At 41.0% G+C, this 20,153-nt stretch overlaps 2 protein-coding genes across 2 annotated transcripts; one reads left to right on the top strand and one right to left on the bottom strand.

Annotated features, from left to right (window-relative positions):
- Nucleotides 1-862: 862 nt before the first annotated feature.
- On the bottom strand, nt 863-4,591 carry c9h9orf85 (chromosome 9 C9orf85 homolog). Its single transcript, XM_042421280.1, has 4 exons — nt 4,328-4,591; nt 4,026-4,132; nt 2,063-2,176; nt 863-1,490 (listed from the first exon to the last, which is right to left on the bottom strand). Exons 1-4 carry the CDS (start codon nt 4,427-4,429, stop codon nt 1,250-1,252), a joined length of 564 nt encoding a protein of 187 aa, XP_042277214.1. The 5' UTR covers nt 4,430-4,591; the 3' UTR covers nt 863-1,249.
- Nucleotides 4,592-4,872: 281 nt separating this feature from the next.
- abhd17b (abhydrolase domain containing 17B, depalmitoylase) lies at nt 4,873-19,537 on the top strand. The gene is made up of 4 exons (XM_042421279.1): nt 4,873-5,444; nt 7,547-8,023; nt 17,226-17,405; nt 17,821-19,537. Exons 2-4 carry the CDS (start codon nt 7,557-7,559, stop codon nt 18,038-18,040), a joined length of 867 nt encoding a protein of 288 aa, XP_042277213.1. The 5' UTR covers nt 4,873-5,444; nt 7,547-7,556; the 3' UTR covers nt 18,041-19,537.
- Nucleotides 19,538-20,153: the final 616 nt, after the last annotated feature.

Here is a 20,153-nt window from a genome sequence, read left to right as displayed (position 1 = left end):
AAAGATTTGGGATTACACACTGTTCCAGCACCAAACAGAAAAATCTCTCAGCCATGCAGTAGTGTGCAGATGGGATGAGAAAACAATACATGTGTAGGTTACAGATGGTGTGCAGAAATTTTGGTGAAATTTGAACAAATATAGCAGATTTTTAATGAACTTTCAAAGACTTCTACACCAACAGTCAACAATCAGAACTGTGCCCATATTTGATGTACATTGTCTGGAAATTACGTATCAGCTTTACACACCAGTTTTAATATTAAGGAAGGAATTCAAGATATAGCCTACTTCAAAAATGCAGTTATTAGCTTTATGAGTTATTCTGAGGAAAATCAGTTGATATTTTTACTGAATTTAGTTTTGTTTAGTGTAGAGGCAATGACAAAAGGGAAAAGGGGTGGGGGACAGGCCTAAAACAGTGATATTTTGCAACATTTAGTTGATCCAAAAACTTCATATGTCAGAAAATCTCATCTACCACAATAAATACACTGCTGTAGAGCTGCTGGTTGTGTGGTCAATATTTCACTGTCAGTTCTAATGTCTTCACTTGTTCCTTCCTTCTTCTTCTTCACTTCTACTCTTTACAAATCCTCCACTTCTTCCTTTTAGTGACACTGATACTTGATTGCTTCTAAGTTAAAAGGGGTTCTCCCCGTATCTTCCAGTAATATGCAGGTGCTTCTCAGATCAGGGACAGCAAACATTAGAGAGAAAAGACCGGAGTAGATTAATTGATCTGCAGCCATTAACAGTGCAAACAGACTAACATTTTGAAATGACTGTCTTTATCAGAATTAAAAAAAGACTTTAAGACTTCTGTTGCTTCAATTATTGTCAAAAGAATAAATAGCTTGGGTAAATGTATCTAAATGAATGTACACAGCGTGCAGGTTTTTATTACAGTACATTCAAATACTGAATATATATATTTAACTGGTATTGCTTGTGAACGGACTGGAGAATGTACAGTACATTATACAGCCCATTCATCACTTGACAGGCTTTCGATGGAGACCAACTCAAATAAAAAAAAGGATGTACAATCATTCAAAAGCTTTCTGAATCATCTGGGAGCTTCTGTTTGCTCAGCTGTTGTTGACATTAACTTATCATCCAGCAATGTTGTTAATTTGCTTTAGTTCATTTGAGAATGGTCACATCACGAACCACAAACTTCTTTTGTATACACTGTATGTAAAAACAACAGAAAAAGTCCACTTGGCACATTAGCCTTTCTTTGTCTTTAGTCTTTAATCTTAACTTGGGACACATCTGGAAGTACAGCAGACTTGTTCTTCTGTGTTTTCTTTGGTCCTGAGTCACTGTCAAAGTCTTCATCATCATCTCCAAGGTCACCAAAATCATCATCATCATAATCATCATCACTGTCCAAGTTATCCGCGTCCTTCTTTCCTTGCCCACGTCCTTTCCTTTTCTGTTCTCCATCTTCTTCCTTCTCTGTGTTGTCAAGGTGTGAGTTAACTCTGCAAAGTGACATAAAAACAACACGAGGTGGTGTCAACTGCTATCTTTTTTTGTGCTCTTACAAGAGACAAGAAAAAAAACATTTATGTTCTGTTATCTTGTCATCAGGCAGATAAATAAATAATGAGAATAAATGCATACAATATGTGAGAGGGGAATTAAATGAAGATGTAAAGACTGAAGGTAAAATGCTGTCAATCAGTCCAAAGTCAATTTAAAAAAAATAAATAAATAAATAAAAAATGTTGTAATGTGTCTCATGTCCACAAGATGGCAGACTTGCAATAAAATTAACTGTTTGTGCTAGTCAGTCAGGAAAATTACAATCTTTTTTTCTTTTTACTTCATAATAAAAATAATAATATTTCCACCCAGCCTATAGAAAATGAACACATGTACCATTGTGAATCATTTAATTCATATACGATTAGAAGACCAGCGTGGCCACACTAAGCAGAGAAAGATTTCCTCAACAGTAAGCAGAAAAGGTGAAAATGTGTGCAAGTCACAATACAAAATGACTTAACATTCATTTGCACACACATATTTTTAATAATACAGCAGCGCTTACGGAATAACAATGTCCTCTTTCTTTCCACACTTGCAGCAGATGTCGAGCTGAAGGGAACAGGGCTTACAGATGATGTGATACGCATCCTTCACACTCTTCTGAGAACACTTGACACTGAAATATGAAAATATGCAAGCACACATCAATTTGCATACCAGAGACAAACTACAAACAGGCAGCTCTCTGTTGTTTGTTTCCCACAAAATAAAAACAGAAATAACAAATCCAAGAAGCAACACTTCACTGCACGTACACAACTGATGGACACACCTAAACATATTGTTCGGGCACCTCAGTTGAATGAGAAAGTGTGTCCAAACTTCTGACCTGTACTGTATGTCGCAGGGAAATTCATGCATGAGTCTGGTTTAAATTTACAGTGGCGTCTTTTAATCAAAGTCTGCCTCTTTGTTGGGAGTTCAAAGTATACTGTAACATTTCTTATGTCTTATACCTGACCAGTAGCTTCATGTAATAATTTATGATGGTATGAATCCGGGAAAAGTTGCAAATCTTGGCTGTTGTGAACCTGTAACTTGCTTAAATGAATGAATGCATTAACTAGTTTATTAGCATAATTATACTCCATGTTGAAGTTGCTTTGATGATTAATCAGTTCAGCAGCAATTACTTTCTTCTTTACTGTGACAGATCAAATGAGTGGGGAGCTGGGGCTGGGTGATATGGATAAAATCAAATATCACAATATTTTTTGACTAAATACCTTGATATCAATCTTGTAGGGATGACTATTTGTGCTTTCACAAAATATTTACACAACGAGATTTTTGATAAATAATCATTAGTAATCAGTTCAGAAAATTACATCACTTTACTGTAATGCAGCCTTTAAACGCACAATATGTCATTTCTGCCGCTAGGAGTCTCTCAATCAAAACAATAACAAAAGGCGGAGCGTGATGACGGTGTGAAGTAGCGTGGGATCATGGGAGTTGTTGTCTTTATTGTTGAACAACCAGTTTACCCAGGATTACTTCAGTGTCCATCATTCAGGATGTTTTTACCGGGAGCCAAATTATCTGCAGAGGTCTCCTCCTCTCCAAAACAAACAGGTCCGGTGATTAAAACAGGTAAAAACACTGAATGAAGCAGTTTCACATTAAAAATCAGTGATCTCCGACGCTGTTCCGTGGACACAGGACGTCCGGTAGGGGCTGCGAGCCGAGCTGCTGTAAACGTTTGCTTAGCTTGCTTCTCTGATAACTTAAGATACAGATGTTCAGCAGGTTTTTACCGTGGGCCGAATAATCCGCAGAGGTCTCATCCTCTCCAAAACAAACGTACACTGGGAATAAAACTGGTAAAAACAACTCGGGCTGCTAGCCGAGCTGCTGCTAACGTTTTCTCAGCTTGTTTCACTGATAATTTAAGATCCAGACGTCCAATGACTAAAATCCTTTATCAGGTTAAAAGATACAGTTAAAAATTACCAAGATTTAAAAGGTTTATCATAAAAATGTGGCTTGAAACTGAATAAAAGTTCATTTATGTCAATTTATTTATGCTTCTGGTGGGCAACCATAATACCGACGTATTATCTTGTGCAGGTATGCTCTTTGGTAGAGGGGGTATGACGCCATTGGCAGGCGATCAAATGGAACAATTGATTAGCCTAATATTACTGATTTCTCTGGGTTTGAAAATTGTTGGAAACATTTGAGATAATGTAAGCACACAACTCAACAAAATACATAACATACGTCTAGTTGTTTTTAGACATTTCAATGCAGAATAGTTACGTATTATAGTTTCAAAACCAGGAAAAGACTACACTTATATTATATCACATATCACAATATCCAAAATCTAACACCATATATCGTCTCATATCACGATATTGATATAATATCAATATATAGCCCAGCCCTAGTGGGGATATTCATGAACAGAAATGGGAGTGCAGCTGCAATTAATTAATGGGTGTAAACCCAGGTGTACTCACCATTTTCGGGGTTGTGTTAGTGTCTTGTATTTGTTGTACTTGACTTTCCACTCAAGAATATCTTTACAGTGTTGGCAGAGCCCATCGTGGATTTTCGATTTTGCTTTCTATAATTGAGATCACATGAGCAGAAACATGATGATAAAACAACAGGTTGTGGCAGCATGGCTACTGACAAAAAATAGCTCTTTATTAACTGTGTGAAATATACAATGTAACTTTAATTTCAAAACTGCTGTCACGTAGTTGAGCCGTGTGCCTCAGCAGACTGACTACACATCACATCGAGGCAGTTCACGCACCTTTACTTGCACAGTCGCTCCGTATTTGTCGTTTTTGAAGGCGACGGTGTTTTGATGCTTCTGGGCTCGCGACCGAGATGCATTACCTTTCTGAGAACTCATCCTATTTTCTGATTTCTAGTTACACATGGTACATAGGTAGAAGACTCGAACAACCATGCCAGAAGAAGCGCTAACCCGGAAAGAGATGAAACGTCATTGAGGTCAAAACACGAACCCTCCACTTTTTCTCAAAGATGGTTAAAATAAATAAAAATAAAAAACAATTCATTAGAGTAAAAAATACACGTATTGCGCACACTGCTTTTGCATGAACAAATACCGTAAATAAAATTGTTATTATGTCAATGACGTCACCGGTTACTGATTGAAACGCCTTGATCGGTGCTGATTGGGACGTTGTCCCGAAATAGTAATCTCTGATTGGTTTTCCTAAACGTCAATCAAAATCATTAGTTCAATTCGCTAGTTGACAGGGGCCGCCCATAAATATCCACACGTTTTACGATTGGTCGACTCGTTTCAGCAACTTCTTCGCTATTGGTCCGTAAAGCAGCCAATCACCGCCTCTCCTTCCGCAGAAGCCAAGATAACAAGCTGAGTGATATTTTCACAACGAAAGCGGTGATGTTTCAGAGGCAAAGAGATACCGCTGTGAACAGTTTTGGCAAGCCACCACGGACGTGAGACAAGAATTTAGTTTCTTCTAGACCTTTATTGAATGTATCCATGTCGCTGTACAGCTATATAGATGTTAACGTTTTGAATGAGTCGACCTCGTTATCATTCAGGACCATATGTTGAGAAAACCGAGCGGAGGAAAAGAAACGACAGTTTGAGAGGCTGTCTGGACCTGGAGGACGAAGCAGTTAGCCTTATAGTAACTTACAACTGTGCTGCCAACAGGGATACACACACTCCAAGTGACATCGCCAACGCATAGCACACGGAACAGAGGATAATCTGGCCGAGGATAACCTTGTGAATCTCCTGGCGTCGAGAAGGAGATATATTAGTTGGCTTGGTGCGAAGATAACACCTGACTACGGCGACGTTTGCCAATACTGTCAGCTCAGAATAGATAGAAAAACAAAACAAACGTCCAGCCACCGTCCAGGTAATGTTACCGATCAGTTTTCTGCTCTGTTTTCGTAAAACACACACACACACACACACACACACACACAGACAGACAGGCACACTTGCATGTTTAGTATTGCTGACTTATTGGCTCATCACACTTGGAAATAAACTGTATCCAACCTTAACAAACCAGCTTGGAATCAATGTGATCTCCTTAAATACACTGCTGCCTTCACCACCATTTTATAGTAAATCGATGCGTGGCACCATTCTGTCTCCATGGCTGGGAGATTATGGACTATTTTGGGAAATATGGGAAGCAAATGTATGTATTTTACTGCTGTATGCTCCTTTAGGGTTGTGACAGCACCCTGCAGAAGTAGTATTCATAGATTACAAGTGGCTATAAAAAGCAGTCACTCTAAATTATCTCAGGTACACCCAGTTGTTTACATAAGTGGCAGGTAATTAAGCTGAATTAACGTCACCTGTGTGTACTCGAGATGTGACAAGTCTTAATATACCTGTACCTGGAGGGTCTAAAAGCTGGTTAGCCAGTTTTCTTTCACTTATCATAAAGCAATGGATCATTCCATTGAAAAACATGCATTATGAAGTTGTTGAAAAATACCACTCACAGGGATGATACACAACATTTTCAAGGCTTTGAATATCTCTTAAAGTATTGGCAATTACGAAAGATGGAAACAGCTGTAAGTCTGCTAAAGGTAGTTTAAAAAAGTGTATGTTCATGACTACTGGTGAGGGAGGCCACCAAGAGTTCTGTGGCAACCCTGTGCCTCCTTTAGAGTTACCACTTTCATAGATGAGATCAGAACCAGGCAACAGTAATCATTCATAGTCTTAAAGGGGAAAGCCAGTGTTGGGAAAAAAAACTCACATGATGGTTGGACTAGTGTTTGCCAGAATGCATGTGGAAGACTCTAAAATAAAGTGGAAAACAGCTCTATAGTCCAATGAGACCAGAAATTTCGCTTGCAGGTATAGGCCAAACATCCCACATTAGCAGAAACACACTATTCCCCCTTTGAGTGGACACACCATGCTGTTTGGATGCTCTTCTGCAGCTTCACCTGGGAAGCTTGTAGGGGGTATAATGAAAGTAGCAAAATGCAGTTATAGCAAAAGAATAGCAATTTTGGGACAGCAATTCCTAATATTAAACCAAACCTGCACAGCAATGCCTTTTAACAGTCCTGGAGTGGCCACATCCAGCCCTCAATCTAATCAAGAATCTGTGGCAGGATTTAAAATGAGCTGTTTACTCACAGTTCCCATGAAACTTGTAAGAGCTTTAGCAGTTTAGTGACTAAAATATGGAGAAAAGGTGCTTTGTATGGATGTGTGATGGTGGGAAATATAATCCACAGCACATTGTCATAATATGACATAATGATCCATTTCTCCCCACTCAAAAAGGCTTGTGTAGTTATGCCAGGTCAAATTACAAAGTGGTTGCTAAAGAAATATGATGAATGAGAATAAATCGTTGCATTCCTGGAGGACATTTTATCATCTTGACCAACCAGTTTTGGTGTCACCAAAAAGATGCTCTGTTGACATCTCCAGTACTGGCTGCTGCAATTCAAAGACACCTGGAATATCTAAAGGTTTGCCTTGGGTGGGGGTCCAGCTGCAGGGTAGAAGAGGGAAACCCTTTTAAGTCAATACTGTCTGAGTGGTTGTGGAGCCTCGAGGCAGGCGGGGAACAAACACTCATCAGGGTCAGGGCTATATCTTTTTTATTATCCCGGTTGGAGAGGGCCATGCGTTCCGGAGAGGGGAATTGATAGTGTTTTTTAAAAAAGGCAGCAGCCTAGCTTTTGTCCACAGTCCCGGAAAACCCCTGCTTTTTCACTTTACAAAAGACAAGTGAATGCTTAGAGAGAACATCATTCAAGAGTGCTGTGGCATGCATCTGCTCTTGTGGTGTTTTCCGTGTGATGAATCTGCTAGTGTGGCAAATTTGTGTTTCACTTGTTTTAGAGAGCCCAGATGCTCTTTTGAGGAGGTTATTTCTGTTCTCTCGCTCACTCTCAGCTCTCAAAAGCAATATCTACAGTTGTGACATGGATTTATGTCTCTATTTTAACCATTCTCACTCTCTTATCGCAGTGTTTTAAGGATGAACCACTTATCCCTCAGCGAGCTATGTTGCCTGTTCTGCTGTCCACCGTGCCCCAGCAAGATAGCCTCAAAGCTGGCCTTCCTGCCACCAGAGCCCACTTACAGCCTCATGTGCGACGAGAGCGGCAGCCGATGGACGCTTCACCTCTCAGAGCGTGCTGACTGGCAGTACTCGGCCCGCGAGAAGGACGCCATCGAGTGTTTCATGACGCGCACCTCGAGAGGGAACCGGATTGCCTGCATGTTTGTCCGCTGCTCACCCAACGCCCGTTACACACTACTATTCTCCCACGGAAACGCAGTGGACTTGGGCCAGATGAGTAGCTTCTACATCGGCCTGGGTTCACGGATCAACTGCAACGTTTTCTCCTACGACTACTCGGGTTACGGGGCCAGTTCTGGGAAGCCCTCAGAGAAGAACTTGTACGCTGATGTCGACGCCGCCTGGCAGGCACTCCGGTCACGGTAAGAAGAGATGATGATGATGATGATGATGATATGGATGGATGGATGGAGGAGAGATGAGAGAACTTGTACATAGATGTTGGCAAAGCCTGTAGAGCGATTGATCTGTAGAGATAAATGCGCTGAAATTAGAGTAACCGAAAAGCACATAGACCCTGATATTGATTTACTTTGGTGTGGAGATATGAGCCTCTCAAGTGTAGCTCCTCTGTGTGAGGCACTCAGTGACAGCAGGAATACTTGAAGTCAAATAAAACGTAAATGGTGATGAAGATCAGGCTTGACAACCACCAAGCTTCGTTAACTGAGTTAAGGTTATCAAATACATTGCATAATTGTAGTTTTTATGTAATCAAGTTTGTTAAAATTGGGGAAGAGGAAGTAACTCAACACAGATGTAAATAGGTGAAAATAAAAATTGTGTAAACCTTCCCGGACAATGTGTTACAATAATTTCAGTGGCTTTATAGTGTAGCAGGTTAACTCAGGCCTGTCGTAATTTTTCCTCCACATCTTATAAGCCATAAATTAAACTGTCAGCTGTGTAAACAGTGAGAAAAGATTCATATTAATAGCAGCTCCCCGTTCATGTCATTCTAGTTGACAGCTTTGCATCGGTAGCAAGAGACGATGTTATGAATAAAAACAATGGGCCAGTGTTCTTGTTTTTTCAAGCTGTGCACGTCCACAGCTACGAAGACGTTTCACTCGGTGCCAAATTAAAATAAAAGCAGATGTGATACAAAATCAGAAGAAACCACGCTGATTCGATCGTTAGAATTGAGAAATGATAGCAAGGTAGATGAACTAAATCAGAAACATAGAGAAACAGGAAAAGTGAGAGTGAGAAGATGAAGCGAAGAGTCTACAGAAGGAGCCGGGCGGATGGATGAATAGATCGGACCTGATAAAATCATGGGTGGAGATGACGAAGAATGGTAGTTTAGTAGGCAAGACATGATGCTCCTGTGGGCGATAACGAGGGAGCGTGGTTTCTAAGACTATGCTGGCCGACCATGTGTAGGTGTGAGTGGGTGCTCCGCTGCATCTTATTGCTCTGTAGGCTATGAATAGACTAAAAATCAGTTCACTGATACATTTATCGTCTTCCGCTGATTGGTTATCAGTATCTGTGATTTTTGAGCTGACACACCTTCAGATTACTGTAGTTATGTATTTAGTTTTGTAGTGAACAGCTATTAAGTACTTCAATTTGGTGGTGTCTGCATTAAGTAACCTGTTTTTATAGGGCTGTAATGACAATGAAATAAGTCGATACCTGGGCTTATCAGTGGTTAAACATTGCCGTCTAACCACTGATACCAACTGTCTAAAGGAATATTTCTACAGCATTTTAATTCATGTTGTTGAAAAAATGGATTTAGAGTAAACTCATAGAAAACATATGTTCTTATTCTACCTCCATGATATACCAAAATCTATAAAATTAAAAGAAATGACAACAAAAAAGACAGTATGGGTGGATAGATGTTGTGTCTTTGAAAAATCCCTTAGTCCTTTCTCCCATATAAGGGGGAAGGACCACAGGATCAGCAAAGTTCACCAGTCTGTCCAACACCATCTCCCTCACTTCCTTCCATACATGTATCAGAACCTTTGCTGTATCGACTTCCACACTCTCGTCATCTCCTTCTATTGTCCTTTGTTACTTGCCTCTTTCTATTTGTATTTTTATTTGTCTTCTGAGCTGGTTGCTAGAGGGGCATCTATATCGGGGGTCCCGCAAACCCGTAATACATTCACATACAGTACTGTGCTGACATTTAAGGCACTTTTAGATGTTTAAATTCTGCAGCATGACATCAACCCCAAACATACAGCCAGACTCATAAAGAACTTCTGCAGTGACAAGAAGAATACAGAGTCCTAATCTCAACACCATCAAGTCAGTCTGAGATTACATGAAAAGCAACAGAGACAACCTGTCTGCCAAGTATCTTGACAAAGGTTTTTTCAGTTTATTACACTTCCTATGAAGTTAAATGATAAATAAAAACTATTCATTGCATTATGTTTGAAAACATACTCGGTTTTAGTGCCTAAAACATTTGCACAGTACTGTATGTATGCAAGACACATACGCTACACACCTATTCTGACAGGACAGGATTTGGAGGGGGAGTGGAAGGTGTGTCTGTGTGTGTGTGTGTGTGTGTGTGTGTGTGTGTGTGTGTGTGTGTGTGTGAGAGAGAGAGAGAGAGAGAGAGAGAGAAAATAATGTGTCCATCATGTTTGTGCCCTTTTGTTTATGTAGATGAGGGGAAAATAAAAGTTCATCCAGTAGGCCTGGTTGTTTTTGTATACTTCCTGCTGGAAGACAAACAAATGACTAGGAGGAGGAGGAGAGAGGGGGTAATATCAGCTCAAGGCAAATTAAAAAGGCTGGACAAGAAGAGCCAAAGTACTGTGAATCAATCACAAGGAGAAGTAGGCTCGTAGTGTGGAGTGCTCCTCCTGTGTCAGTGCTGACGTGGGTGTAAACTCTCTCTGTGGTAAATGCAAGTGTTGCACTGCAGAAATGTAAAAGTGGTGATAGAGAACATCGATAATCGGTAACAAAATGTTAATGTTCCTGTGTCAGCACTATTTCCAGTTTATAGAATATACCAGTTGGTCTTCTTTTTAAATAAGGAAGCTGGCAAGTTAAACAGGAAACTCTTGATCATAAAGGTACTGCATACAGGAAATAGGCCACTGCTGTGAAGAAGAACCAGCTTTTCTTGGGATCAGACATTGTCTACGTGCATTTGTATGCAGGATCCAGGACATTCCTTCGCTTCAGCATTTTAAACCTTAATGCATCTTGTGTTTTAATGCTTCATCGCCATGCTGCCACACAAACAGTTTTGTCAAAGCTTCAAGTTAGTTGTTGGATCTGAAAGGACAGCAGACCAAAGCATATGACAGGCCTTCAGGACAGCATGAAACCCTTCTCCTTTTTTTTTTTTTTCTTTCCATAACGTCACCACACTTCTCAAATGCAAATGGACTGCAGTGTGTGTTTGGCTACTGTGTTCTGCTCTTGTTTTTTCTCATTTTATTCTACTTTTCCAGCTTACTTTTTTTTTTTTTTTTTTTTGGATACACCAAGGAATCTCCTGCACCCACATAGTCGTGACCACCAGTGTAGAATATTAGTTTAGAAATCTCATTTAATCTGAGCTGTGCAGAACATCCGCTTTATCAAATTATGCTTGGTGATTTGTGTGCGGGCCAGGTCATTGGTAACAGCAAATGCAAAACCTTACTGTTAGCTCTTTTAATGTTAGCTTAGGCATATAGTTTTGATAAAAAATTTTTTGCATGTGCATGTTTGAGACAAGTTCCCCTGACTCATGTCTTGTTTGTCTGGGTAAGTGAAATTTGAATAACAGCACTAAGATCATAGTCCAGCTCCATACGGCACTACCTAATTTGCTCAGGCCAGCATAACCTTTACACTTAGATCAGGGGTGAAACTGAAGCCTCTGCGTTCGTAATAGCTATAACACGCACTTCTGCTTCTGTTTATCAAAAGATGCAGAGCAGGTATCGGCCCTACATCAGTCTCAGACTGTGTATCCATGCCTTTTCTAGGTTAATCTCAGGGGATACCTCTTCAGAATCAAACGAGAGGCTTCCAGGAACGGGGGAAATAACTTGATATTGAAGAAGCCTCAACATGTGTGCATGCTGTATGTCCCGTGCCTTGTGGTCTCATGGTTATCAGCCCCTCAGCGAAGTTAGACTGAGTTCCCTCCGGCTGTCACAGTAAAGACGTTGTTCCTCGTTCGCAATGCCTTGTTATGTGTTTACACAGTTGTAATTATACAGGCGTCTATCAGTCTTAATGTCACTGTCCAGGATCAGGTCAGGAGATACCGAGGCAATGCGAGGTTTTAGGATTTTGTTTCTTTAGATGATTCATCTTAGCAAAGTCAACTTATTTGTGAATGTCTGATCCGAGTCTGAATCTCAACCTGTGGTGACGTTTACTTTCGGGAACCTCATCCCACTCAGTCCTTAGTAAGAGAGCTCAGAAGAATAAATGTCAGAATGATGGTGATCGGAGATCTCAAAAGAAAACTGCTTGATGTTAGACTGTACCTCGACAGAAATCCAGGCAATTGGAGACACCACAATACAGACACTTGCAATAAATTGAACTGACAGAGTATCACAGGGTTCAAAAAGGACTTTCAGCAATATTATGTAATGAGTTGATATGGCTGCTTTTATGGCACACAAGGCACTTTGGAGATGGGGCCAGGCACAGGGATATCTTGCTCTGGACATTTTATTTATCCTACTCATACCCAGAAATAGAAAATGATAAAGATAAGACCACAAGTTTGTTCTCAAAGTCCATTTTGCATACTTGTTTTGGTCTAACCAAATGATAAATGTAAAGTTTGTGGCTGGTATACATCAATCACCAGTAACAGTCTCTTTTTCCTTTGTTGCCACGTCCGTGCCACTTTATCTTTCCATGAGAGCTCTGTCTCTCCAGTTATATACTATATCAATGTCCCCGCTGTCAGAATTATCAACACTAGCTTCTTATGTTTGCCACTCATCAAACTTTTTTTTTTTTTAGTTGGTGATACTCTGCTAAAGTCTCCAAACACCTGACATAGTATCAGCTCAACACAGAGAGAATGAAATTAAGGATGTTTCATCAACCATTCAGGGATAATTGTCAAAATTTAAAAAAAAAAGAGACTCATGGCTCATTCATGGACGCAAAATAACAAGCTCAGAGGGATTTATTAACAGAAAATGTGAAAGTAACCTCATTAACTGTTCTTTGAATATTTAGTTTCCTTCCACACTTGGCCTCTTTTTGTATGTGGTTAATCTTTTAATTCAGAACTTACACAGCTTAGTAAAAAAAAATAAGGGCCCTTGTATCATGTATTATCTGCCTTTTTGACTCAGCTGTCTGTACCAAATTCATAATTGTGTGATAGAGGGAGCAGTCTTTTGACCTTGCTGAACATGAATCAACTAGATTGTGTTTATCACATCAAAAGGTCTCCCTGCACGGCCTCGCATTAGTCGGCAGCCTACATCCCCTCGTGCAAGTCTCTCATGTTAGATCAGACGCACAGCCTGAAGAAGAGAGAGGCCCTCGCATCTCTCTCTCACTCTCTCTCTCTGCTTGTAGTGCTGTCTGTGTCTCTCTGTATTTTTTTTTTCTGATTATTTGACATTTTGAGCACACCAGATCTTGTTTTTTTTTTTTTTTTCTGCTTCTGTTGCTGTTTTTCAATCTCTTTTTTCCCCTTATGATTCAGCTGATAGAAAGTTCACCCTCTCTTGAGTGTTGACACACTTGCGTAGGATGCTTTCACTTTATTCCATAGTCATATGACAGCAGGCAACCACCTGTTTGACTACTGTCTATCCAGAGCTGCTCAGCCTGGCACGCAGACACACACACACGCTCCTCCCGCGTTCTTTTGTTGAGGCACGGTGGATGAGGCACTCCCTTCACCTGAGCAGGGAGTGGGTCATATGATTCACTTAATGTGAGTCAGCATACCATGGATTACACATACTGACAGGGGGGATGTGTCAGGTGTGCGTGTCTGTGTGTGTGTGTGTGTCTGTGTGTGTGTGTGTGTCTTGGACAGAGTTTCACTGTATCATTTTCTTTGCCCTCTGCGATGGAGGCGGGCCAGCAGTCAATCCTGCAAGTCTAATATTGAGTGGTAGCCTAGCAACCGATTTCCAATGAGCTTTCAGACCAAGGTCTTCCCACACTGCAGCCAATAAAAACAAAATACTCACTTCCTGGTCAATCGTCATATTGATCCAAATCAGAACGCCGTCCTTCACCTCAGGTGTTCAATGATGAAGAGAACTTCTCTCAAACATGGACAATCCATCATGTATATGAATTGTGTACTTTACTCGACTCGAAATATCTGTAGACAAAGGCTGCAGTGTCTGTTGGGTGGAGCGCCATCGCTCACCTGATTGCCCTCTTTAGCACAGAACAACAGGAACAGAGCTTAGTAGCATTTGCAGATCATGTACTGTCTTCATATCTTAATATTAAATTCACTCTTACTCGCTTTTTTAATGTGTGTAAGCATCGAGTAACAAATACACTCTTAAGACAAATCTTAATGGACAAACATAGAATGGAGAGAAATGAGTAATAGGCGCTAAACAAAATAACAGATCATTGAAGGCTTCAGCGAAGGATCCCCCGCTGTAGTGCAGATGGTACACTAATCTGTGCAAAATGCCTGTACATATGTTCAGGATATCTTCAAATATCTATTAGTCATAGTGAGTGCTATGGGATGAGAATATTTTTGGTCTTCGGGGAGCAAGAGGTGGGCAGCCAAGAGGGAGCGAGAGACAGAATAGGGGAAGGAGGGAGGATGTGATGCATAATAGATTGGATTTGTGTCAGGAGACTAAATTGATGAAGGTTTGGGGGGAGGGGTGTAACCATGGAGCATGGCTGGCAATGGCTCGGCGAGGTCTATTCAAGCTGAAATGCAAAGGAGCAAATTGTAGGCTTGTGGTAGCCGGTCCAGGGGGGGGGGGGGGGGGTTGGTCGTAGTGCCGTTTAAACATGAGTGCAGCTGTAGATCTGTGCTGCAGTTGTCTTCCTCCTTTGCATGGCCTTCTCTGGATGTGTGAGAGGAAAAAGCCACAATGATCTTCCAACAGTGCCAAGAGAACACAGTGGGAAAGTGCTTAGAGTGACCTTGTCATATTCATCGAGTTTCTATGTGTGTCCTCAAGCTGAACACTCCCACTTGCCCGGTTGCTCTGGATAATAACATCGGTTGTGTGCTATAAGACAACCACGCCAATGTATGTTTGGGGAAATCATGTCATGTCACCTGATGGATCAGCCTGTCAAATGGTTTCAATTTACCCTCCCTGCATAAGCCTCATATTGTTGTGACATCCATGTGGTGAGGTGTTTATGTGTCTTCGGATTGGTCAGGCTTTAGTGGCCTGATATAGTGAAGAACATTGACTAGATAAGCATAAGTTAAAGGTGATAACAGATAACATTACACTGATAAAAATATTCATAACAGTAAACAAGTGATAATCTGTAGTGACGAGAGCTCCAATCTGTGACTCTTGTTAACAGGTGACAGCCAGGAGCGTTACAGTGCTCTGTTGAGCAAATTAAACACTCTGAATGTATAATGATCGAATGCTGCCTGTGAGCAGTAAAAGGAAAGTAAACAACCAAACAGCCCCCTAACCAAGCAATTTACTGTCATCTCTCCTGGGAGGAGTTCATATTGAAACATCTATGCCTAAACCAGCAAAATGGCAGTCATCTCTCAGACTGCTTTACTTGTTCTGGTCTTTGTCTGTCTACCTCTCAGCAGAGTTCACCGCTCCCAACAGCAGGAAGTGAGATGGATTTTATCGAACGTCCCCTGTTCTTAAGCTGAGTTAGCACCTAACTTACCTGTCGCTGTCTTTTAGCTGAGCCTAAACCTTGTTATTCAGACTAAAACTTGCTAAGCCAAAGAGGCTTAGCAATCAAATTAACACAAAAACATATAAAAGTAGGATTGAAATTATCTGCTCATCATTAAGGAAGTGGATTATTGTTGGGATGAAGGGTTTCTGCCTCTCTCTGCCTGTTTTCTAGACACTTTTGAAGCTCTACAAATGAATTCTGCATTCACATCAATTAGGCTTTTTTTCTATGGCACCTTTTGAAATTTCACAGTATATAGTATATTTATCTGCAAATAAAATGTTTGAATCAGTTTTTCGGGAGTTTTTTTTCAAAGCTGTTGGGCCACATCAGAAAGGACAAAGGTGTCACTTTTGAAACAGTTTGTAAAAAGACTTGAGATTTTGGCCTCACCCCCTCTATTCTTCACCTCCCTCGAACAGCTACATTATTTTGTTTAATGAGAGATAAGCTTTCAGCCCATGAAAGCTGTGTGTATTATATTCAGTCAACCTTGAGAGTTAATGGTGCTGTTAACACAGCATCACCCAAACGTCTGCGGTAACACTTTCCCATGCCATGCCAGTATTTTCACCCCTATTTATACTCTGTGAAGGCCAACTGACACACCAACGGTAAACAAGTCCTATATTCCTGCTAATGACATCTGTGAGCGAGACTGCGCCTGCGTGTGTACATTTCCATACTCCGTCTGAAGTCGATGCGCCTGTGCTTATGTTAAGTCTTCTGGCACTTTATAGTAGCAGGCCTACATTACTGCAGAGTACTTCTGCAAAGGTTGTGTGTATGTATAGTTCCAAATTATAATAATCCATCTCAGTTGGATGTGTCAGACTTCAGGTGCTCATGTATTGTTCATCACTGTGTATTATAAGACTGCAGCGGCAGAGGCTTTAATGTTAGGCCTGTAATGTTAGTGTTCCTAATTTTAATAATAGTGTACAGAGGTTTTGTCAGGCTGGTTGTAGCTGTTTACTATACACTATCCAGCAGTACAGTGGTAGAGACAGTGATGCAGTGTTCTCAGACTAGGTTTCAGGTCGTCAGCTGACTAGCTGCTTGCTAGAGTGGGTCACGTTCTCTATAATCAGCTGTGGAATGTCTTCCCTTTTTATTCCTCTCTCTCTCCGTTTCTCCCTCACTCTCAATCTAGTATCAGTGTCTCTTTCGCTCTCTTTCTGCTCATTTTGCTCTCGTTCCCCTCCTCCCCTTTTGGAGTCACGGTACTTCAGTGGGGGGTCTTCTATTAGACTGCTTTGAAAAGTGAGAACCTCGCCCGTATCGCATCTTTGTGCTTGTTTCAGGAGGCCGTACAATCACTGAGTCAGGCAGGATGTTTCATCCGATAATAGAGAATGAGTAAGTCTCAGTGAGCACACAGGTTTGTGTTTGCTTATAGAGCAGTGTGTAGGGGAAATGAGAGAATGACTGGACACTAATTAACAGTGTGAATGTACTATGTGATGGGTAAAAAGCAGAACTGGACCATCGTGATTAAAGCGAGCAGCCGGTTTGTCCTTTTACTATGAAAATCACATTTCAGCCTTTCCTCTTTCAATTTTGCCAGCCAAGCTGCTCTTTATCATTATCAAAAAGGCCAACCTGGACGCCTGCCAGCGTCTGGTAGAGCAAACAGATTATCTAAATATGGGTGGATACTAGTAGTGTAAACATCTTGTTCCTGATCACCGAAAATGTGATATTCACACATTCTGTGTCTCTCTCTCGCAGGTATGGCATTCGGCCAGAGAACGTGATCGTGTACGGTCAGAGCATTGGCACCGTGCCCTCGGTGGACCTGGCTTCTCGCTATGAGAGCGCCGCAGTCGTCCTCCACTCCCCGCTCACCTCTGGCATGAGAGTGGCCTTCCCTGACACCAAGAAGACCTACTGCTTTGACGCCTTCCCAAAGTGAGTGCACTGTACAGACAGATGGCATGTGTGAAGGCCAGGCTAAATGTATCACATATTGCATTCGCTGAAAGGCACACAGCCTCCCCTGTTATTCAAATAAACAGAGTACACATGCTTTTAAAATACAGCACTGTATGAATGAACTTGTATCAAGGAAAAAAAACACACACACACAAAGCTTGTAAAAATGGTCCATAAATTTAGATGTCAAATCAATTCCAAGTGTTTTTTTTTTCTTGAGTCACAGCCTTAAAAAAAAAAGACTCAGTAGCTCCCTCTGGTGGGAGTTGGCGAACTAGTTCTTGGTGAATTTTAATTGATGGGGTTTATAATCACAGCACTCATTTATTTTTCCTCTTTTATCTTCACGTGTTTCCCTACATAACCTGTGGTTTCCTTCTCTCCTCCAAAGCATCGACAAGATTTCGAAGGTGACGTCACCGGTGCTGGTGATCCACGGTACAGAGGACGAGGTCATCGACTTCTCCCACGGCCTGGCGCTGTACGAACGTTGCCAGCGCCCCGTGGAGCCGCTCTGGGTGGAGGGGGCCGGACACAATGACGTGGAGCTCTATGGACAGTACCTGGAGAGACTCAAACAGTTCGTCGCACATGAGCTGGTCAACTTGTAGAGGAGCTGGGGGGAAGGGGTGGAGAGGGAGGAAGAGAAGAAAGCATTGGTTTGTCAGGAGAGGCTGGATAATGGACAGGGGGTGCAGTTTTCTTTTTTTTTCATGAAGTGATGCAGGTGGTGTTTGTCTGTGTAGTACTGAAGTTTTGGTGGCAGGATTCTCTCATTATCACCTCTCTCCCCCCTCTCCTTGGAGCTCCAGTTCGCCCAGGACGAGAGCCTGTCAGTACCGTCCACTCCACATGCTGCAGCTGTGAACTTATTAAAAAAAAAATACACCCATCTTTTGGAAACCCATTGTTTTGTTTTTGCTATTAGATTTTCTTTTTTTTTTTATCACGTTGCACAGTGCTTCAGTGTGTGAATGCAAGAGAAAGTAGGCAACATACTATGTACAACCTGTGTATGAGAGAGCGTGTGTGAGTATGTGTGTCATATTTTTGCTGCCTTTTGAGAAGGACGTGGTCCACTGTTCTTAAGGGGGACCTCTGAGCGGCCCTCGAAGCTTTTGAGGTTCAGAGAAACAGCCTTGCTTTAAACTGGACTGGACCAAAGTGGACCAGACTCTCTCTCCAACCCAGCTGAACTCCATCTGACTTTGAGGTCAGGTTTGGTCCTCCACACTGCAGTCACCATGAGTTTATTTTTGTTTGTTTGTTTATTATATTTTTATATATTATACATGATATTTGCACGTATCAGCTGTCACTGAAGAACTCGAGACAAACTGACTTATTATCTAGCTGTGCCAGTGTTGCCAAATGTTTAGTATAATATATTACAGAGACTTAGACTCACAAAGAAGTGTACTTTGTACAAATAAGACCCAGAAACATCTCCGAACCTCTGACAGCTGTATCCGCTCTTTACTTCTTTGTTTAGTCTTACAATTTGATGTTACAATCCGCAAGATTATGATGCAAGATGGAGCTCAGTCAGCGGCTCATGTAGCCAGTTGAAGGGCTGAAGCTTTATACCGTTGAGAAATTACGTGAGGGTGTCGTTGCCACATAAAACATTTCCACAGTTCTTACTTCTGAGTTTACCTTCAACTGTGGTTACTTTAAGATCAGTATCACTAAGCTGTTTATGATGATGAACTTGATGTTTTCAGGCAAACTACCATAAATGCTGGACGGTTTTATGGACACAATATCAGACCCCTCTCTGAAAATAACAAGTATTCGCCTTGATATAGTAACTGTTCTGAAGCCCAGTTTTGACAGTGTTATTTCTGTCTTTTGGGTCTGAAGATATTGAGTTAAATAATCTAATATAGTTATTATTACAGATCTTGCTTATGTACTTGGATCAGATCTTTCTTGATGTATCTTTTTATATGATGAAAATGTAACTACTGTTTGTGCTCTGATCAAGACTTATACCACTAATGCCAATCAGGACTGAACGGTGAACATGATTAACGCGGTCCGTGTTAATATGTTTTCAGTTCAGTGAGTTGAAAAAATAAAAATAAAAATGTTTTGTTTTTGAGTTATTTAAAAGCAGTTTTGTTTTCTTTAGTATATTTGAGCTGAGAATGAACAGACACCACTCACAACATGTGTACAGGGACAACGGGTTGTGTCAGCATACATTGCTCAGCATTTTAAGGCCTCCATCCCTGGCTGAGTGTTTTTCTTTTGTTTTTGTCTTAACTTGATCTTTCTGTCTGCATGGTATTTCTGGATCCGTTGTTGTTTTGTTGATTTGCCCTTTAAATGCTGAGTGAGGCAAAACAAAGCATTAACCAGCTGCACTTTTATTGTACTGATGACTCCATTAAGTTTCTTTCATAACCCTGAAAAGCAAATGTCAAAGTGCTACTGCATGCCACATATGGCTAGTTTCTCTTTTATTTTTGGCCAATATAACAGACAGAATTGCATAAGAAATCTCAATGAATCACTTTTACTATAGGTATTTTAAATACCTTTTATTACACTTGAGCCTGTGTTCACATAAGGGGTCTAATAATGTTAAGTGACAATTGACCAATAAGCCAATGGGTGCTACAGTAAACCTTCAGGTCTGATTACTTACAGGTTGAGAGGAAGCAATGCTCGTTTGTCAAACTGACCAAGATCCATCAGGATTGGTAGCTGTTGTTTGTC

The sequence above is a fragment of the Thunnus maccoyii genome, chromosome 9, assembly GCF_910596095.1.
Source record: "Thunnus maccoyii chromosome 9, fThuMac1.1, whole genome shotgun sequence".
Taxonomy (NCBI): Eukaryota; Metazoa; Chordata; class Actinopteri; order Scombriformes; family Scombridae; genus Thunnus; species Thunnus maccoyii.
Note: the sequence above shows the minus strand (reverse complement) of the source record. Positions and strands in the feature narration are given on the sequence as shown.